This window comes from Ovis canadensis, chromosome 3 (genome assembly GCF_042477335.2).
Source record: "Ovis canadensis isolate MfBH-ARS-UI-01 breed Bighorn chromosome 3, ARS-UI_OviCan_v2, whole genome shotgun sequence".
NCBI classification, from domain to species: domain Eukaryota; kingdom Metazoa; phylum Chordata; class Mammalia; order Artiodactyla; family Bovidae; genus Ovis; species Ovis canadensis.
Genome location: NC_091247.1, coordinates 6,034,186 through 6,054,856, shown reverse-complemented (window position 1 = coordinate 6,054,856; position 20,671 = coordinate 6,034,186). Strand labels below are relative to the sequence as shown.

At 47.2% G+C, this 20,671-nt stretch overlaps 1 protein-coding gene across 6 annotated transcripts in view; it reads left to right on the top strand.

Annotated features, from left to right (window-relative positions):
* Window positions 1-506: 506 nt before the first annotated feature.
* The window catches only part of FUBP3 (far upstream element binding protein 3), a 47,766-nt gene continuing 27,601 nt past the window's right edge, over window positions 507-20,671 (top strand). For 3 of the 6 annotated variants that reach the window (XM_070292290.1, XM_070292289.1, XM_069580008.1), the window contains exons 1-2: window positions 510-709; window positions 12,112-12,217. In XM_070292290.1, coding sequence (XP_070148391.1) covers window positions 626-709; window positions 12,112-12,217 — 190 coding nt within the window. In that variant the 5' untranslated portion in view covers window positions 510-625. Of the gene's footprint in view, window positions 710-12,111; window positions 12,218-20,671 lie in introns of all 6 variants that reach the window. The other 3 variants (XM_069580007.1, XM_070292291.1, XM_069580010.1) reach the window with 3 other exon arrangements.

Here is a 20,671-nt window from a genome sequence, read left to right as displayed (position 1 = left end):
GTATTAGCTCATCCTACTGCAAACTGATGAGGCTGCAAGAACTCGGGCCCAGGATTCTGCAAACGTGGGGCACTGACATTTTTCTGGTGCTGTTGCTTGCCCTCCAGCCACCCTCTGGGTCCTCACGGTGCCATTTCAAACCGCTTAGTCCCAATATTCCTAATCGATGGTCACTTTCTGAGAGGGACAGCCAGGGTGCCGTCTAGGGAAAGCCACGTCACTCCTCTCTGGGTTTCCAAACAGCCGACAGCCGGGCATCTCGGACCACAGACACACGCCTCAAAAAGTCTGTCACGACATCGTCGACGGCCCTAGATGAAGTCGCGTCTGGAAATAGCCAGGGAGCGACCGGTGCCCTCAAGACCAGACGACAGGGCCAGCCCCTCCACTTCCGGCTGGACAGCGGTCACGTGCCCAGACCCAGCCCCGCAGACGCGGCTCCTCTCGCGTCGGCGAGCGTCCCGGCTTCCCTTCCGCCGGAAGTGGGGCCACTTTCCCTTTCCGGCTACGGGTCCCCAAGTGGAGCGGGAGGCCGGACAGGGTAGCCGAGCGGCGGTGGCGGCGGCTGCGGCGGCGGCGGCGGCGGCGGCGGCGGCGGCGGCGGCGGGCGGCGGCGGGGGCGGTAATGGCGGAGCTGGTGCAGGGGCAGAGCGCTCCGGTGGGGATGAAGGCTGAGGGCTTCGTGGACGCTCTGCACCGGGTCCGGCAGGTACGCGCGCGGCCGGCCGGCGGGAGCACAGGAGCCCGAGGTGGGGCCGGTCGGGCCTGATGGGGAGGAGGAGGGGGTCTGGCCTGGGGGCGGGACGTAAACCTGGGCTGACGCCCCAGCTGGGAGCTTCGGCAGTTTCTTGGGGCGCCTGCAGCCGGGAGGAGCCATGGGATGAGGCGCCAGTGGGAGGACCAAGGCCCAGACTCTCGGGCGGATCTCCTAGGTTCTTGCAGCTGCTGGGAAAGGGTTGATCCAGGACGCCTGGGCCCTGTCGCGCCCTCGCGCCGGGGCGGGGGCTGGACCCGCAGGGCAGCCAGCCTGGGGTTCTGAGGTTTACAGGGGTAGGGAACTGGGGAGCTCACGGAGTGAACCCGGGTCTAGGCAGAAGGGGCCTGTGTCAGGCCCAGTAGCTTCTTAAAAGTGGGGAAACAGCCTGTTCAGAGTAGGAATTAGAGGGTAGTTTACTTTTGAGTGTGCTCTGGGAGAGGGAAGTTGTTAAGTAGATGTGGATGGTCCGTAAGACATAGACATTCCTTATGGGCCATAGTTTTTCCTCTTTCAGGGAGCATGTGATAATGGAGTCATTCCAGCAGTGAAATTTGACCATCTGACAATGTCGTGCATTTTGTCAGAGTTAAATAAACTGATTTTTAAGAGATTGCAAGCTTCCCTGGAGAATGAATATGGGACCTGCCAGAAATACTCTTTGGTTTCTGGTATGATGCTTAGAACAGAACCTGTATTGTGTGTGAAACTTAGCGATAAGTTAGCTCTAACACTTAAACTTCTTTGCTGAGTGTCTCATACTCACCTTTTCCTATTAATTGTAGGCATACTAACGGATTCTTTAAAAGTTGGGCTATAACTAATTACTGCTTGATTCCTAACAGAAAGCTACAGGACCCATTGTATTAGAAGAAAGTCTCAACTCGGTCGCTTGAAGATATGGTCTTTACATCTCTTTCCAGTATTCCAGGGAAGGGAACCCTACCTGTTTCCCAGATACTGACTTTTCATTTTAATACTGATGCTCCTGTAGACATTACACTGGATCCCAGAAGTTTCCAAACCTGTGGTTCAGCCTAAAATTTTGTCTGATGACTTGTTACTTACTGCCTAGGCACCAAGCAGTATGCTAGTGAGTATCCATCTTAGACTTCAGAGCCAGCCAGTGGCTGTAATGGATGAACAGTGCCATCCAGCTCCCCTTCCACCACTCTGCTTGCCGGCGTGTTACACTGCTCTCCTCTACAGTACAGGGTCCTGAACCTTGTTTCTCACTGGCTACTAATAGGTAATGGCTTTTCACTCTGTGCTGATGTGTGACAATCACCTTGTCGGCCTCTGTATCCAGGAAGAAGTATAGTCACTACCCTAAAGAGCTCAGATCCTCAGTTTGCAGAAGGCCTATAGTTGAACATAAATGAATTTTGAACCTTTGAGAAGACTTTCTGCTTCTCTTGAGCCAGTGGTTGAACTCATATTCTTGGACAACCTGCTCAAGAGGGAGGGAGACCCTCTGTTTATATGCTGACCTAATGTGGATTGTTGAAGCAGTGGTGTTTACTACTAGCAGAGGAAACTTCACTGGAACTGTTCCCAGCTCTGAAATGCACCATTGACTGGAGCAGTTATAAGCCCAATGGAGACAGTGCTGTAAGTGTATCACTTCTGAATGTTAACAGCTGGAGGTCGATACTATCTCCAAGGACTGATGGCCTTAAAAACTAAAGAAAACACAGGTTTGTGGCTAATTTTAGGTTTATTTATAGATTTGCAATGGGCACGAATGGGATGTTAGAAATCTAAAATATTGTGTGCTTATAGTAAAGCTTACCTCAAAGGGCCTCGTACTCTTTGGGCATCTGGTGGTGGTGTTTCTACTTTGCCATTGTATACACAGCATGTTACAGAGGTGTGATCTCCCCTGCCACCGCCCCACCGCCCCCCCACCCCCCCGTAATTGGAGATAAAAGACAGTGTATTTCTTTAAATGACTGCAAAGCTTCCCCTTCTCTCAGGTACCCTTGTAAACACCAGGGTCTGTTGGTAAGGCCCTCATAAGTTAGTCAGGGAGCAGTGAGCTGTCTGATGCTCAGTTTATCCAGAATATCACAGTAGAGTCTGAGTTGACCCTGCTGGGACTTGAACCTGTGGTTTCTCTTCAGTCTGGTACGTGGAGTTCAGCACCTAATCCACTAAGCTTCCCTCCTAGCCTCTTGAAGCCTCTTTTCATATCCTTTGGACGCTTTCCAACAAAGGGAGCCAGTTGTTGCTGTTAGTTCGCCCTGAGCCTGGCATTCCTATATCTGAAGGGAATCTCTGAAGATGTCATATAAAATTTAAAATCTCTGCAGCATCATGAAGTCCGGTGAGTTAATAGTGTTTGGCCAAAGGGCTCACATAGCCATCTTGTAGGAAAGTACACACATGTAGAAAGGTGTTCTAATTCAATCCCACTGGTGAAGATCTAAAACTGCTGGGTGCTTCTGCTTCCAAATGATTGTGACCAAGCCAGTAGAGAGTCTGTGGAAAGTAACATTTCGACCGGTTTTAAGACCTAGGACCTATTCTTTACCAGCACATTTTTTGGGAGCTGGTGGGCGGCATGGGGCCTCAGAAGTTCCACAGTCTGCCCGGACTTGCTTTCCAGTGCCGCCAGTTCACACTTTGAGCCTGAGCAGTCAATGGTTCGGCCCCTGTGCTGTGAAGACACACCACGTGTCCTTTAACAGACTGTGTGTCCATCATTTAAAGGGCTGTGTTCATTTCCCGCTGCACACCCCTTGAGGAGGGATGCCTTTGCTCACCTCGTGTGTGATGTGTGCGCCTCACGGCAGAGTCATGGGTACTGAATGCTCAGTCGCTGTGCATCCACTGAGACCATCTCAGGCATGCCTGCTGGTTGAGGAGCTCAAATCATCATTTCACAAGGGGCTAATTCTGGTGTGTGCATTCTTTTGAACTTTCTCAGACACTTGAAGAAAAGCAGCATCTGCGGGACATCTGTGGGCTGCTCGGTATTTTACTTTGGTGGGACCCAGTAGAGGACCCTACAGGGAGCAAGTTCCTGGGTAAGGGTTTTCATGATGCGACTGAGTCCCTTTGGGTCACCAGACTTCATCTTTGGTGTGGAAAAGAGTAAATAAACAATGCATTCCACTGGATGCCTCTTAACACCATTCTCATTTTCAGCTGAGGCTTCTTTATCTTTCTCGTAAAATCTGACAGCCCATGTGTATCATCAAACTAATGTTTCTGTTACATGTCCCAAATTCAAATTTGCCTAGACCAGAGATTTCAAACTGGTGGCCTGTGGAATAGAGAAGGCTCAGAGTGGTCCTGCAGGCCTGTACTGTTTGACCACAGGGGTCCACCACTTGATAACCAGAACAATTCCATGCGAAAATGGAAATTTCCAGCTCAGCCCTGGCCACACTGCTCCCATGTTCTGCAGTGAGCTGGACCTGAGTAGCAGGAGCTCAGTAGCAGCTGCCCCTTTGCACGTGATGTTGACTCTCTGGGTTGCCTGGGTTCCCACCACCTCATTTTATGCTGCCCATTGGATTGTCTAATCAGCAGCTTTTCCCCCTCATCTTTGTCCAAATTTTAAGTCCATACTGTTACTTGAAATTTCTAATGGAGAGAACACTGGGTGGAGAGTTAGGACATCTGAGTCTCCTGCAAATAGCTACATGACCTGGGGCCAGCTCTGCCTTTCCCAGCATTTGATCTGCAAGCTGTTCATAGGTCTTCCATGGAAAGGGCTCATGGCCAGAGAGGTTTGGGGGATACAGGGTTAAATAAAGGTGAATTGGCTTCTTTACTTCAGGACTTCTCGGAGCCCTTGTTGTGTTGTTACGCTCAGTCTTGACTAACTCTTTGCAATCCTCTGGCCTGCCAGGTTCCTCTGTCCATGGAGTTTTCCAGGCTAGAATACTGGAGTGGGTTGCCATTTCTCAGAACCCTAAGTTTGCTTCTACACATAAAGTCATACTAGGGTTTGGGATATGCATTGTAAATATGCCCAAGATCTATGACTTTTTACCCTCTTTTCATGAAACCAGATCATCTCCTGTGGATCAGACCTTAGGAAACATTAAGCTAGATAATCTCAATGGCCCCTTCAAGCTCACAAACATTCAGAGCTTCTGTCTAGCTAGATCTGAAAAAAATTTTGACGGTATTATTTTGATTCTTTTCCTTTCGAATGTGTTGTGTTGGGTGTCTATTCAAGCTTCCCCTCTCCCTAGCTTTTCTGTGCAGTTCTTTCACTCTGTTAAGAATCACCCCTCTTGAAAATGTTTTGTGTGTAGAGTTCAGTTACAAGGATACTTGGGAAAGAATCGCCAATACTTTTGGAAGCATGAACTGCATTTTTATCCTAATGTCAGATGATAGCAAAGCACTTGCAAGACCGAGTAGTGTTCATGGAAATGGTGATGTAATTCAGGTTGCCTGCCGCTATTTGAGGATCTGCTCAGCCCAGGACCCCTTGCTGGGTGCAGGGGCACCAGTAATGATTAATAAGACAAGCTTACCACTGGTTTTATCTTACCGGGATTAGCTCCTCACAACAACCAAGTGAAATAGTCAAGATAAGGGCTATAATTCCCATTTTATATTTGAAAATAATAAGCCAAATAATAAGTTTTCTCAGAAGCATGCAAATAATTAATGTATGTGATAGTTCTTGGACCCTGTCTTCTGTGTTCTAAGAGAGACTTGGTTCCTTTGTAGTGGTAGTTTTGTAGTTTTCAATTTCAATGAGAATTCTGCATCAGGGTCTTCAAACAAAGCATTGAAAGGATGCTAGTGCAATTAGATGGAACATAAGAGAGGGCTTCCCTGGTAACTCAGAAGGTAAAGAATCCATCTACAAAGCAGGATACCTGAGTGTGGTCTCTGGGTTGGGAAGATCACCTGGAGAAAGGAATGGCTACCCACTCCAGTATTCATGCCTGGAGAACTCTTGGACAGAGAAGCCTGGTGGGCTACAGTCCATGGGGTCCCAAAGAATCAGACATGACTGAGCAACTAACACTAGGGGAAAAAGTAATGGTTGTGTCATCTTTAGGGCCTTTGAGGGGGCCTCCTAGCTGGAAAAGTATTTTGGCTTAGAGCCTCAGCTAGTCATCGTAGCATTTTGCGCATATTAAATTTAGCAAACATTTACTGAGTACTTTCTATGTGCCAAACATTTTGCTGTGTGTTAGTGAGGTTCTTTAACTTTTTTTGGAGTGTGGAACTTTACAAGACTTCCGAAAACTTTGAACTACGTCTCAGAAATATTTAAATAGTTCTGTCTGTTATTTCAGGAGGTTTATGAATTCTCTAAAGCTAACCCCTGGAGCTCCCAGTCAAGGAACCTTTGTCCTTGGAGTACCAGGATGATTGAGAGAGGTCCATGCCTCAAAGAGCTCCCTACAGTGAGGAGAATATAATCAATAACTTCCTCCATGAGATCGCACCACTTAAAGGTAGTTTACACAGTGCTTTGCAAACAGATAATAGAGTGTTTAATTCTCACCAAATGTGGGTGGCCTGTAGTTGTCAGGAAAAGCTACCGAGAAGAGCTGATATCATATTCGATTGTTTTGGTTAATGCCAGTTAATAGGGCAGGATCAGACAGGGCCCCACCTCTAATGACAACAGCAGTAGCTCCCATTCAGTGGGCTTGCGTTGTGGTGCGTGCCAGGCAAGGACTTTGATACAGGTGTCTCATTTGATGGTTGCAGAATACACAGGAGGTGGTGAAGTGTAGTGAAGTGATTATTAAGATGACTGGATTCATTCTATCTGAGTTCCGATTCTGGTTCTGAAAACTACTAGGTTAGTGACTGGCCAAGTTATCTAACATCTATGCCTCAATTTTTCTCATCTGTAAAATGGAGATCGTGGATGGTGGTTTATAAGGATACACACAGACATATAAAACCACCATATAGATGCGTGTATATATTTATGGAATAGCTTGGGAGGTAGAGGTGGGTAGTGACTGAAAGGAGCTTGAGACCAGCTTCGAGGGCACCAGTCATGTACTGTTTCCTGATCAGGATGCTGGTTGCACAGGCATTTTTGTATATGAAAATTCAAGTTAACAACTTGCCTACGTACTTTTCCGTATTATTATTAATTCAGTAAAGGATTAAAATAGCAAGGACTTCCCATTCCTTACGGTGTGCCCAGCATTGTTCCGGGTGCCTTACATTGTTATCTTGGTATCCCCTTGGATACAGTTCCAGCAGACTGGCTCCAAACCCCACAGAATTGAGACTAGTAGCTACTTTCTGAGGTCACTGTGAGGATTAAATGAGGGCACCATCAGACACTTAGTACACAACAAGCTTGATAGTCTGTCTTCATAGTAACCTAGGTAGTGGACTTGACTCTATCCACGGCTCTGGACCCTGCTCTCTGGGACTTGCTCACTCTTGGCCACTGGGTTCCACTGCCCTGGCCACATACTGTTTCTTCAGCTGTGGAGAGCAGAGACTTTCTGTCCAGCCTGTGAATTCATCAGGGGTGAATTCTCCAGGGCAGGGCCACTCGGGGCAACTTTAGAGCAGAGGTTCCAGGGACACAAGTTGGGTTCTTCCTCTCCGAGTGGTGGTGTGCGCTGTTGCCTCTGCTTGCTGGCCTCCTGAGAATCAACAGTGCCTCTTGAGTAGCCCGGACACAGCGTGTGGACGGCTTGCTGCCGCTCAGATGGCCTTGCCTGTTTCCATTGAGTATAAAGTTTTACTGAATGTGAAGCTGTGAAAAGAGACACAGCTTCCTGTTTGGATTTATAGGGTGACCTACTCTGATGACAGAGCTTAAAGATGTGATTGATTAATTGCCCTGGTCCCTAATGTAAGTGAATTGTGTACCACCTTTAAGTGAACCTTCAATATTCTTTTTACTTCATATTTTAAAATCATTGTAAAATTTAGATTTACTTAAAATGTTTTTGAACCTTCATCCATGCACCTCCCCAAATTGCCTTGTGCTCCTTGGAAAACAGTGGTTTTGTTCATCCCTGCATTTTTCAGGGAGCAAGACCACTGAAGGTCTTGCCCAAGGTCATACACTGGAAGGGCCAGCTAGAAGAGCCGGGCTCATGACTGACTACTGGTCCAGTGCTCCCCTTCCCTTCTCCACATTTCCGCTAGCTGCTGGCAGTGGAGGTTAAATGTCATGGCATTGATTTATAAATATTTCCTCTATTACCGTGCTTAAAATAGCACGGATAGTGAGGTAACCCACTCTTGCCACCTTCCCTCCAGAAGGGGGGAAAGTGAATCCAGTAGCAGAAAATCAGGACCAGCGTCCCCTCAAGGTCATGCTTTCAGATAAGCATTGGCATGGCCTTGTTCTTCTTGGAACATCCTGGCTTCTGTGGCTCTTTTCTGGCCTACACCATATTAACGGAAGATGTACCTTGCTTCCCTTAAGCAGCTGCTGTTCAGGATGGTCAGTTACAGGCATGACGAATTGCTGGAGTTCTGTGTACTGGAACTCATTAGGCTTTAAGTCCTCGGGGAGTGACTCTGGTTAAGAAAGCATTAGGTGGAAGAAAGAGGGATAGTCAGCCTAGTGCCAGATTAGTATCATGGACTCTGGAGTCAGGCAAGCCTGTGCTTCATTACTGTTTCTGCCACTTATAAGATGTGTGACTCTGGGCAGGTCACTCAGCTTCTTTTAAGCTTCACTTTTTCTTGTCTTAAAATGGAAATAGTACTGCTAACCTCCTAAAGAATCATCATGAGAGATAAATAAGATAGCATCTTTAAACTGCTCTTAGAGTGCCTAGACATAGTAAACATTGATAACACTTTAACTCTTATTATTTTAGAAGGCATTTAAAAGGGACAGAGGAGCCTGGTGGGCTGCAGTCCATGGGGTCGCTAAGAGTCGGACACGACTGAGCGACTTCCCTTTCACTTTTCACTTTCCTGCATTGGAGAAGGAAATGGCAACCCACTCCAGTGTTCTTGCCTGGAGAACCCCAGGGACAGAGGAGCCTGGTGGGCTGCCGTCTATGGGGTCGCACAGTCTGACATGACTGAAGTGACTTAGCAGTAGCAAAATCATTTCTTAGAACAAGGTTGCATTTGTTTGAATAAATACATACATTGTTTCTTTATTGCTATAAAGAAAGATTACAAAAATCATTGAAAAATACATTATAAATATAAAAATTACAAAGTATATTATAATATACAATGTAATATCAATGTAAATTATGATATAATTGTGTATTATAATGTTAAAATACTTCTAACATTTGTTTAGCCAAGGTTCAAGTGCAGTTATTGACTTCAGGGCTACAACTCTTAACCATTATCTTGTACTATTTTTCTCTTAGCGAAAATTTCCCAAATTTATAGCTGCCTAAAGCAAACATGATTTAAAAACAAATCTGAAATCCTCAGTCATGTTTTAGGATGCTTGTTGATTTAATCAAAGGTAGGAGCAGAAAAGCTACTGTAACGTAATGATTTACTATCTTAGCTTTGGGAGAAAGTGACATTCTGGCAATATATGAAACATAGTATATAAATTATAAGGAAGGCCAAGGACTCAGGAATAACATCTTGGCTACTTTGGAAGGAAGGAAGAAACTCGAAGCCAAGAGGCATCAATAGAAGAGGGTAAAGAGGGACTTCCTGGCGCTGGAGTGGTTTAGATTTTGCCTTCTAATGCCAGGGTTACCAGTTCGATCCCTGGCTGAGGAACTAAGATCCCTTGCCTCACGGCCAAAAAACCAAAACATGAAACAGAAGCAATATTGGAAGAAATTCAGAAAAGCCTTTAAAAAATGGTCCACATTTTACAAAGGATAGAGAGTGTGCCAGATATGCAGAGCTAATCCTGTCTTTGAGGGTGATCCGGCACACATGCTCTTGGGGGACTCCACTGATAATCACACCCTTTTCCCCTGTGTTTCGGGGTCCTCCTCACTGTCTCTTGCCAATATGTTGGTCTGTCTTTAAACCAGTAATCTTGGAAAGCCTCACATCAGCCATTTACCTGCTCAGTTCATTGTGGCAAATGAAAGGGTCTCCGTGGGGGCATAAACTACTGCAGTATCCTCACCTTTTAATCACTTGCTTTCCCAGCTGAGTACTTAAAGATAATTTTTGCATCTCAAGTAAGTAGCCAACTTTCCACTAGCTTATCCAAAACAAATATAGAGAGCAAGATTGCAAGTTGGTGGTAAAATGCTGTTAGGCAAGATTTATATAGTATTTTGTTTTAGAACAAATGGCCACTTGCCTTGAAGTTTGAATATAGGAGATGAGGTTTCTGTCAGCAGTCTCTCTTAACTTTGCGTGTTTAACTTAAAATAATATTTTAAAACAAGCACCTATCCAGGCTACCGTCATCTGTAGCCTCGACAGGGCAGACTCTTGTTTTTTAAGTCCAGATATTAAATTATATTCATGTATATGCTCTGCACGGCATATGATCTGTGTGAAATGGGTGTGGCTGTGTTCTAATGAAACTATTTACCGAGACAGGTAGTTCACCAGCTATGGCTTGCTGACTTCTGGCCTAGAGTAATTCCTAAATGGTCTTGCTACTTTTGTCCCCTTAGAATCTATCTTCCTTGTCCAAGGGAATCTTTTAAAATCATGAATCAGCAAGTTACTTCTTTTACTAAGCCTTGTAGTTGCTTCCCATCACCCTTCATATAAAACGCAAGGCCCAGATTTTTCTGACAGTCCAGTGGTTAGGACTGCACGCTTCCGCTCCTTGGGGCACAGGTTCAATCCCTGGTCAGGGAACTAAGATCTTGCAACCTAAGGGGGTGCAGCATTAATTAATAAATTATCTATATATACATATAATTCAAGCCCCTTCCAATGACCTCTAAAGCCCTACATGAACTGGCCATTGCCCACCTCTTGGAGTACATCTGGTTCCTTCTATTCTAGTGACATCGACCTCTCTCTCAGGCACATACCTGCCAAGCTTGCTCTAGCCTCAGGGTCTTGGAACAAGCTATTTCCTCTGCCTGTAATGCTCTTCCTCCTCATGTAGGTCTCAGATGACAGCTGCCTTCCCTGGTCACCCCATTTAAAGTGGCCCCTCCTAAGGGCTTTGTGTGTACTTGCTTTTTAGTTAGTATTGTGTATATCAGCAGCTGAAATGATCAGCTTACTGATTAGCTTGTGTACCTGTGACTCCCCCCTGACTCTTCTTCACCACTGAGCCTGGAACACAGTAGGCCCTCAGCTCTTGTTGGTTGAGTTGCCTTGTCTTACAGCCCTGGTATTTGTGAAGTGCTTTCTCATGTGCAAAGCTCATTTGTGTTCAGAGTATGTTGTTATCTTTCCAGAAACTACGAAGCAGATAGTGTTATACCCGGAAGATCTTAGGCAGAGAGGAAAGGTACTTGCCCGACATCACAGGACTAGTAAATGAAAGGATAAGACCTGATCCAGGATACCTAACATTAAATTCTGCCTTAGGTTTTCAGTATCGTGACTGTCTTTGGTCATTTATTTGTCTAAAGTACTTTATGTTGGTTCCGGAAGCTCTCAGACTTCTGGGCACATTTGGACAACCTCAGGAAAGCTACCTCTGAAAGGCTCTGCTCTGGGACATCTGTGCTGGCCGTCCCTTAATCCACCCTGGCTTGTTAGGCTTAACTGAGGGACTAACATCAAGAGCAGTTGTAAACATTCCTTTGATTGAATCAGAGTTAATTTATGTGAGCGTCACATTTAATCCCTAATTCCTAGTAGACAAGTGTAGGAAGCTCTCCACAGCATCTGTTTCTGGCGGAAATTTAATAGCTGTGTTCTGTTCTTTAACTGACAGGTAAACATTAAACGTTAAAGTAGCACTCACAGGTTATCTTGATTTCTCCAGTGCAAGAATCCTTCCAAACTAGCCTGGGCAGACGGTCATCCGCCTGCTGTTTGGACTTCCAGTGAAGAGCAGCGTGTTTTATGTTTTCATGTATTTCATCATCAGTTTATAGGTGTTGAAGTTTTAAGATGACAAACATTTCGAAAGAGCTGTCAGATTTGAACAAATTCATGGCCTTTTAAATATTGCTGGGGAATGTGTTCCTTAAGGAAACCCTGTGTTAAAATATTTTGAACAAAGTTCTTCATATTTTTGGCCTGCTTTTTTCCTTAAAACGTGTTTTAGCTGTATTTTAAGTGATGACTTAAAAATTTGCTTGTGGAAGACAAGTTTTTGGAAGTATCATTTCAAAAGACACATTATTACTAAGACTAAAAGAAAATTCAGGAGTGCAAAGTCCTTGTCCTGTAGCGTTGCTTTAATTAATCTCCTTCGGGTAGAGAAATGGGGTAACAGTCCTTTAAAGAAGACTCTTGTCTTCCTCCCTTGGTGGAGCCATGATTTGTTACTGAGTATTTAAATCTGGTTCTCTCTGTAGATTGCTGCTAAAATTGATTCAATTCCTCACTTGAATAATTCCACACCTCTAGTGGACCCCTCAGTGTATGGCTATGGAGTACAGAAACGGCCCTTGGATGATGGAGGTAAGTTGCTGTGAATGCCTTTGCCTTTCAGGTGGTAGTAAACCTGCCAGTTCAGTTGAAATCTGTCAGCCATTTCCTTAACAGCTTTCCCCAGCGTCACTCTAAAGAAGAATGGTTGAGGGGAAATATTTAAGATGATTTTCCTCAGCAGTTCTGCAGCGTTTGAGTTCTTATTTGCCTTGATAATACAGGAAATCTTTTCAGCTGGGCGAGAGGGTAAAAGACAGTCTTAAAGCATCAGCTTGGAAGTAATTTGACTGCCTGGAGTTTTGCTTGATTTAGCCCCTGTTATTCCAGTGCATATGTGGGGATTGAAGTTCCCACTTTTCTCCAAAGAGAAACTGAGATTGGGGTGTGGCTCTGAGGAAGCTGTGACTACAGGCTGACCTTAAAGAAAGGAAGGAGGGGGCATGACCTTCCTTCAGTCTCTGCTGGGTTTGTTTTTTTCTTCTTCTTCACCATTCCCATTTATAACAGGCAGCTAGCAGTATCCATTTCCCTTTCATTCATCCCTTTGTTTATTTCATTGGTTTGTTTATATACCCTACTCATCCCCAGAAGGATTTGAGACCACTCAGAAGTGCATATTACCAGCACTTCGGCTAAGAGACTCAGATGGGTTTCTGCAGAGCACATGGACTTCCTTTATCATGTTTCACCTCCCGCAAAGTAGGACCGTGAAGGGACCCTGTAATACGTGAGGCTGCACATGAATATGCGCGTAGTGGCTGGGCCAGTGTCTGCTCTCCCTGTCCTCTCAGTCTGCACATGTGCACAACCATGTCGGTATGTTCACATATCACAGTGTTAAATGAAAAAAATCAAAGTATACAGCAGTATATATTGTGTAATCTTCTTTTCTTAAAAAAAGTGCATGTTTTATGTTCTTGGAAAAAATGTAATGTGGCATGACTGCTCTCTGGTCTCTTTGAGGATTCTAAAAGAGCTCGGCCATGGGTTTTATAAGCAGAATAATTGTATAGACTCACGGTGCAGATTTTAAGGGTACAACACTCAATTTGGGTGTCAAAGTTCTTGTCTATTTAAGAAAATTATCAGTGTTTATGATCACACACACAAGCTCGTCCCCAGAGCCACTGGAACTAAGGTGACCGTTTACGCTGCTCCTCTGAATCAGTGCACTGTGGTTGTCTTACGTTTGATTGGTATCAGTGATATCTTAGGCTAAATATGAGTGATTTCATTGTCTGCATTTTTGCCTTAGCAGAAAGCTGTCATGCAGAGTAACCTTCTCTACCTTTTCGGGACAATCATGTTTCACTTTCCCTTACAGGACATCAGTGTAAAAATAACACGAAGTGCCCAACTCTGAGCATACGTATCGTTAATGGACAGTGTTTCTCAGGCCACCGTTTCCAGAAATGGAGATCAGTGCATGCCACAACTCTCAGCCTTGTTTTCACCCACTGCATGGTGTTCAAGTGTAAAATTTGTGCTTACAGAGAATAGTATGGCTATGTCCTTTGCCTAATGAGGGCCTAAAAATTTGCAAATGGAACCTTTGGCATCTTGCAGACGTTTTTTTCTCCCAGTAAGAGATAAAGGTTCAATCCCTAGATTAGGAAGATCCCTTGGAGTAGGAAATGGCAACCCACTCCAGTATTCTTCACTGGAGAATCCCATGGACAGGAGCCTGGCAGCTACAGTCCATAGGGTTGGAAAGTCGGACACAACTGAGCGACTGAGCATGCATGCGTGCAATCCTTTGCACACCCTTTTGTAAGAATGTAGCTAGTAAGTCACCAGCAAGTCCAGACTCTCGCTTGAAACTCCAGTCCATTATTATATGTATATCGTCACCTCTTTTTTGAGAACCATAATTTTTTGCATGTCTGCCTTTGGGGGACGCAGTTCTTGTGATCAGAGAATGAATGCAGTTTCTCTCCTCCTCCAAAATGTTAAGTCTACTTTTAGTAGGAAAGAACTGAAACAGTACTTTTCACCTGGGCCTGGGTCTTCCGTCATCCACAAGCCTGTGTCTCTTACCACAACAACACTGTTTTGAACTACAAGAGATTTCCCTCAGCATTGTGATTTGATAAAATTAACCCTCTCTTCTGTTTAGCAGAATTCCCTCCCCCCCCAAGTTGGTCTCTGTGTAGAATTTGAGATGTGCTGAGGAGCTTAGGGAGAGCTGGGCATCTGGGTCCTGCCCCAGGCTCTTGTCAGTTGTCCCCTGACAGGGCTGAGGTCACTGGGCCAGTTCTGTCCTCGTGACTAAATATGTGGATAAACAGAGCCCGTCATGAAAAGAGATGCTCATGTTTATCAGACAGCTTTCTAAGGATCACAGTCTCAATGTTTGTAAGGTGAAAGCTTAGAAAAGCAGAGACGAGCAACAGGCAGGAATCCCGGCACTTTTTTCTTAGCCATAAAGATTTCCCAGGACTTTGCAGGTTTTTTGTTTGCTTGGTTTGGCTCGGAAATTTTTTGACAGAAGTTCAGCAGATCGCTTAAGCAGTGTGAACTTGCTAACTTTCCTGTGGAGCCGGGTTCTTTGACCTTTAGGAGGTTAAAGTGCAGTCCCCTAGAGGTTTTTTGGAGGTGTTACTTGAGTCTGTTTAAAAGTACTGCAACTGATAAGTCAACCAGAAAGAACTTTTAACTTAGGGCTAATTCGGGACATTGGGATATGCAAGCTCATGTATGAATGGGAAGATTTTCAACAGTGCTAGGCAGTAAACCAGAAAAAAAGATTTGTTCCTGATGCAGAAAGCGATCTGGGGTCATTATGTTCCAAGGCAGTTTGGAGTTGTCCGTCAGACGGCCAGTTCAGGAGCCACTTGGAACCCAAGAGCTCCATGCCCAGCTTCCAGGGCCGGCCTCGGTCGGCCCCAGACCGAGGCCGGCCCTGGAAAGCGCAGCACTTTGCTGTCCTCCAGCTTCAGGTCAGGTCCTTTGAACTCTGAACATCTGTCGTGGAACCCACACTTTCTCTCGATCTTTGAAGTTTGCCTACCGATTCGGGAAGAGCCCCGCGGGTCTGGGTGTGACAGCGTTCCCATCCAGTACCTTCTTCAGGCTTCCGCTGGACTCACGGAACCAGTTCCATCTCTGGTCTAAGAGCTGTGGCCGCTTCCGGAACCCGGGGGCCCAGCCCTCCCCAAGGTGACCCCCGTCTTCTGCCCTCTAGGCTGGCTCCCCCGTTCTGCGCTCTGCGGCCGCCTCCTCACGGGGCTTCTCTTTGCCTAGCTGACTCCTCAGTCTAGGACTGGCCGTGGCTTCCTCCTGGGGCCCTGTCTTCCTCCTCACCTGTGACTGTCCAGTGCCCTGCTCCCACGCCGCCTCTCCTCTTTGGTTCCCCCAGCTCTCCTGGTCCCCCCCACCTGCCGTTCTCACACGCCTGCCTCAGGAAGGGGTCCGAGACGGCCCTCAGCTTTGACAGCAGTTCGCCCATCTTCCTGGGGCTCATCCCGCGTGCATTCTTCGGGAGGCAGAGACTGTCGCCTCCTGCTCCTTCCGGATTCTGCATGCCATGGTCAGAGAGATGTTTCCTTGATTCCCCTGCCTCGCTCCCGCAGCGAGTGAGCGTTGATTCCCCTGCCTCGCTCCTGCAGCGAGTGAGCGTTGATTCCCCTGCCTCGCTCCTGCAGCGAGTGAGCGCTCCACGTCCACGTTCTCCCTCTGCGCTTCCTGTGATGAGCCTGTAGGAAGTTTTTGAAGAGTAAGCTCCAGATTTAAGAGAACAGAGCTAGCTAAGTGATTTAGAAGTGCAGATTTCCGTTTAATCTGCATCAGAAGTTGGCAAACTGTTTCTCAGGCTTGTAGGCCATAGGGTCTCTGACCCACTCACTGAGCTCTGCCATTGGCATTCGAAAGCACTTAGACCACACCTAAACAAGTGAGCAGGACTGTGTCCCCTAACTGGTTGTTTACAAGAATGGGAAGCCGGCCCTCCTCCGGCCAGCCTTGTCAAATAATTAACTCCAACACTTGCTTAATCCTCAGTTAGGAAGGGGTGTGAGGATCCCCCTCCCTAGTTTCCTTAAACCTCCCTGTCTCAGGTTCCCCTACCCAACTCTTGACTGCCAGAGAAAGCAGGTGATTTCTGGCATTTCTGTGGAGCTGTTGACAGATGGACGGGGCACTCTTGCCACTGTCTCCTCCATGTTTCCAGGGGCAACAGAGCATCTTATCCAGGTTTTTACCCTGAGAGAGATTTAGGTCCTCCTGTCCCCGTGAGCTTTTTAGTTGAATCAAACAGACCACACACTGTCCCTGTCTATTCTCTGAAGAGTGGCACCAGAGTTAGAACCTGGGGTAAGTAAAGAGCCGTTCCTGCCATTGTGTGGGGCAGGGCTGGGGGCTGTCACGCTAGTGATTTTGAAAATATGCCTGCCTTTTCTACCAAAGGTTCACCTCTGGTGCTTTGGTAAGACCATTTTACATTGACCACCACTTCTGTTCCTCGTGTGGACAGAAATGAAGTGAAGGAAGGAGAGTTCTTAGGTGCGCTGCCAAATGAATCATTTACAGGAAGATTGGAAGGGGTGTGTGTGTGTGTGTGTAGTCCTTTCCAAGTTTCGTTTCAGCACTTGTGGCGTAAGGCAAGGAGAAGGAGGAAAAAACAGTGCGGAGGAAAGATTGTTTAAGGTCCCAGGCTTTTCAGAGAGAGAAGAGGGCAGAGAGGTGCCTGTGCTCGGGAGTAGTGAGGGCTGGTTCTTGCAGCTGCCTGGCCAGGGTGTCTGGACCCCTGCCCCTGTTCCTCAGTGGGGAGCATCTACTTTGCATGGACAGGAACATGTACCTCAGAGCTGCTGCTCTTTTCCCCGCGTCGGGGGGTCATAGTGGATGCTGCGGGTATGAAGAGCGGAGACTAAAACTCGGTTCCTAAGAGTCGCAGGGGAAGAAATCAGGGGTGTTGTCAAGTAGTAGTCTTCAGGCCAGGGTGCGTGACGTTTGCCTGGGGTGGACGAGCTCACGGATCCTCCTCCAGCTCTTGCACCTCTGTGCACCCTCTCCCCTTAGACGGACGGATCTCTGAGAATCGTGTCTGCTGGGGATTCCACGTGGGGCCTCCCTTTCCACACCCTTTCTAATAGCACCCTTCTTTAGTTTGTGGTGGCTCATCACCAGGAGAGGCAAAGTCCTCAAACACCTCAAAAGGGGTGAGTCTGTGGGTCCAGTGGTTAAGAATCCACCTGCCAATGCAAGGGACGTGGGTTCCATGTTTCCATCAGAACTAGTCACTGCGCACTTACTAAAACACGTGTTTAACTGTGTTAATAAAAAAGTTTATTAAATATATATCCCAAATACGTATCCATATATAGTCCCTTCTGTTTTCTATTTCATTTTTTAATAAAGTTGGTTGTGCCCCCCTAAACTGGTTTCATTACTAGTGGATGAAATGAAAATAAGCCATAGTGCTGAAAATAAGCATCGCACACTTTATTTTTCCTCATAATTTTCCTCCAGAGACCGCTGGTGGGCGCTGGCACTGGGGAGGGGCGCAGGTGCACCCCTAACACCTCTGCACCCCTGGAGGCTAGGGTAGCTGCTGCTCATCGTGGAGCCTTCTGCTTTCCGCACTAGACTCGAGGCTGGTTTGTTTATGGCTGTGTGGATCTTTGTTGCCGTGCTTGGGCTGTCTCTGGTTGCAGAGAGCAGGGGCTACTCCAGTGGCCGTGCCCAGGCGTCCCACGGTGGTGGCGTTTCTTGTGGCTCGCGGGCCCTAGAGCTCGGGCTCAGTAGTCCTGGCACACGGGCTTAGTTGCCCCAAGGGATATGAAATCTTCCTGGATCAGGGATCAAACCCATGTCCCCCAGATTAGCAGGCAGATTCTTACCTGCTGAACCACCAGGGAGGGTGGAACTCTAAATTGCTTGAAGGCAAATATGACCTTGCTCACCATTTTATGCCCAAGACCCAGCGTGGCGCCCAACCCCCGAAAGATGGTGCAGGGGTCACCTGGGCACAGGCATTCACGCCCCTGTGCCCTTTGCTGAGGCACCTCCATCAGTCAGATGAGACTGGTGGTAACAGCCTCTGCCTCCCAGGGCACTTGCAGGACTGGATGAGTTTGTGCCGGTGAGGCACCTAGAGAAGCACCGTTGCAGACTGGTGGTGGGCCTTTCCCGTCACGGGGCACATTCAGCTGCAGCTGAGAGGGACATTACTGGGATAAACTTGGATTTACGCTCACTTTTAAAAAATAATAATTTGCTAAATTAGTAACAGGTTACTTGCCCAGGGACTCTCAGCTGAATTTAGCCTGTCAGTGTGTTGTGGGCCCTAGGGCATGAGCTGAATTTAGCCTGTCAGTGTATTGTGGGCCCTAGGGCATGAGCTGCTGCATTAGAACACAGGCAGCCTTTGTGTTGTCCTTGGGAGAAGAGCTTTTCAAAGCTGCTTTGGAAACTGCAGGAGTGGCCGCAGCTAACTGCTGCTGTGGCCAACCTTAACCGGGCTCAGAAAGGCGCTGGTCAGAGTCGCGGAGTCGGGAATCCAAGCGCGGGCGCAGGCTTGTGTTCTGAGGCTAAAGAGGAAGGTTTGGTCGGTTGGTCGGTTTATCGTGCCGGTCACTGGAGCACTGTGGGCACGTCCTCCCTGACCTGCCCTCTCACCCGTCCACGTCCGCTGCTCTGTGTGCGTGTTTTCGGTGTTACAAGCGATGCCGGGCGCTTGGCCCCTTGGGCTGTTTTGAGGCTGGGCGTCGGGGGCTAACCATTAAGATTGTGTGTACTATAAAGCTGGGTATATTCCCCAGTGATAGTTTGTTAGCATTATTTTGGAGCGGGTCAGGGGTGGGGGGTGAATGGAGACTGTTTTTCCTCCTCTCTAAGGTGAAAAAATGTGTCCAGTGCCTTATTTTTTTCAAAGATCATGATTGAAACCAGCAGCAGATGACTCTCCAGAAAGGCGTTCTCGTGTTGTTTTTTCTCATGGATGTTTTCTCTGGGAAGCTCATCTTTCCGTTGCCCAGATGGCCTCCCATTGCAGAGCGTGCAGGGATAAGTGAGAACCGCACCTGAGTGTGTACCGCACACACGTGCCAGGAAGTCTGGAGGCCAGGTGAACCCTGGTTGGCCAGCAGGTGCCATTAAGAGGAAGTAGGATTGATTTTATTCAGCATTTTTCCTTTTTTTACAGTAAAATGACTATAATTGTTAAATCGAGCTTGCTCGACGTCCCCATATGCCTCCGTCGTCTGTTCATCCTGAAGACGGAGAGAAGCCCCCCGTTTGTTTGCCATGTCCCTTACCTAACTGCTGGTTTTCATTTTTAGGCACCAAATGGGACTGTTTCAGAAGGGAGTGAAACTTTAAATCTCACTTTTTCCTCCTCGAGCGCTGGCATTTGCGTGGAGGAGAGAGACGATCTGTGCTGAAGAGTCCAGCAGCTTAAAGGGTTGGGTGTGGATTTGAATTTGATCTCACTCTTCAGTGGGGGGCTCCCAGCAGCCCGTCTGTTCGTGGGGTGACAGTGTGCGCCCTTTATTTTCCGTCTCTCTAAGCATCTCACCACCACTTGTCGCCGGAGCAGTTGGCTGTCAGAAATGATACGGTGTGTGTGACACCCGTGACACATACTTTGCTGACAAAAAGAATTTCCCTTTTTTTGATGAGAACAAAATTTCAAATGGCTTTTGGCCAGGAGCCCTCCGAACATTCTCGTGAATCTCATGAAGTCCTCTGGCAGTGTCACCCTTCCGTGCTGCCGCTTTTCTAGCTGAAGTATCGGTAGATCAGCCACCAGGTAGCACGGCAGACCCTGAGCCAAGGTCCGGCCGCGTTGCCCCAAGCAGGGACTAGTCCCCGCTCTTCGGTGTTTGTATCACGTCAAGACATTTCAGTTTCTTTGTCCTCGCTGGTTTCTTGACCCCAAGGGAAAGAGTTCTGACCGTGAGCAGGGATGCTGAGCGTGACCCTTAAATAGGAACGGGTGACCAGACTCAGCGGCTCTCTGTCGTGGACCTTCTCCTCCCGCGTGTTGTCCTCTCGCCTGCTGCCTCTGCTGTGGGCGATCCTCTCTCACAGCGTCCAGGGCCTGAGGGGGCGGCGAGGAGTCTCCTCTCGGGCTGGTGCCTGTCCGCTTCTCACACAGAATGGGAATCGTGGACACAGCCTGTGCGGAGTGAGGGTATTTGTCATGCTCAGACTGGAAGCCCAGAACGAAAATGTTTAAGAGTCGATAAAGAGCAGTGCTGTTATCTCTGAGATAAGCAGGGTAAGAGTATATAAGGTCGGTGTTTTGGCTGTAGACCATTATCGTGCCATTGATCAAGGAGAAATATGGTATTGACTCAGTAGCTTTGTGTACTTTTTTGCTGTGTGTTTCTCCAGGCAACATCATAATCTGGTTTATTTTCCTTGGTTGTTTTATGACCATCTCCTCTGCAGTCCAAGAATGACAGGGTTAAGTTCAAGCAGAAAGAAGAGCTGTTGGAACCCTAGATTTCAGATGTCGGACATGTCCCTCTTTGTTCTGAG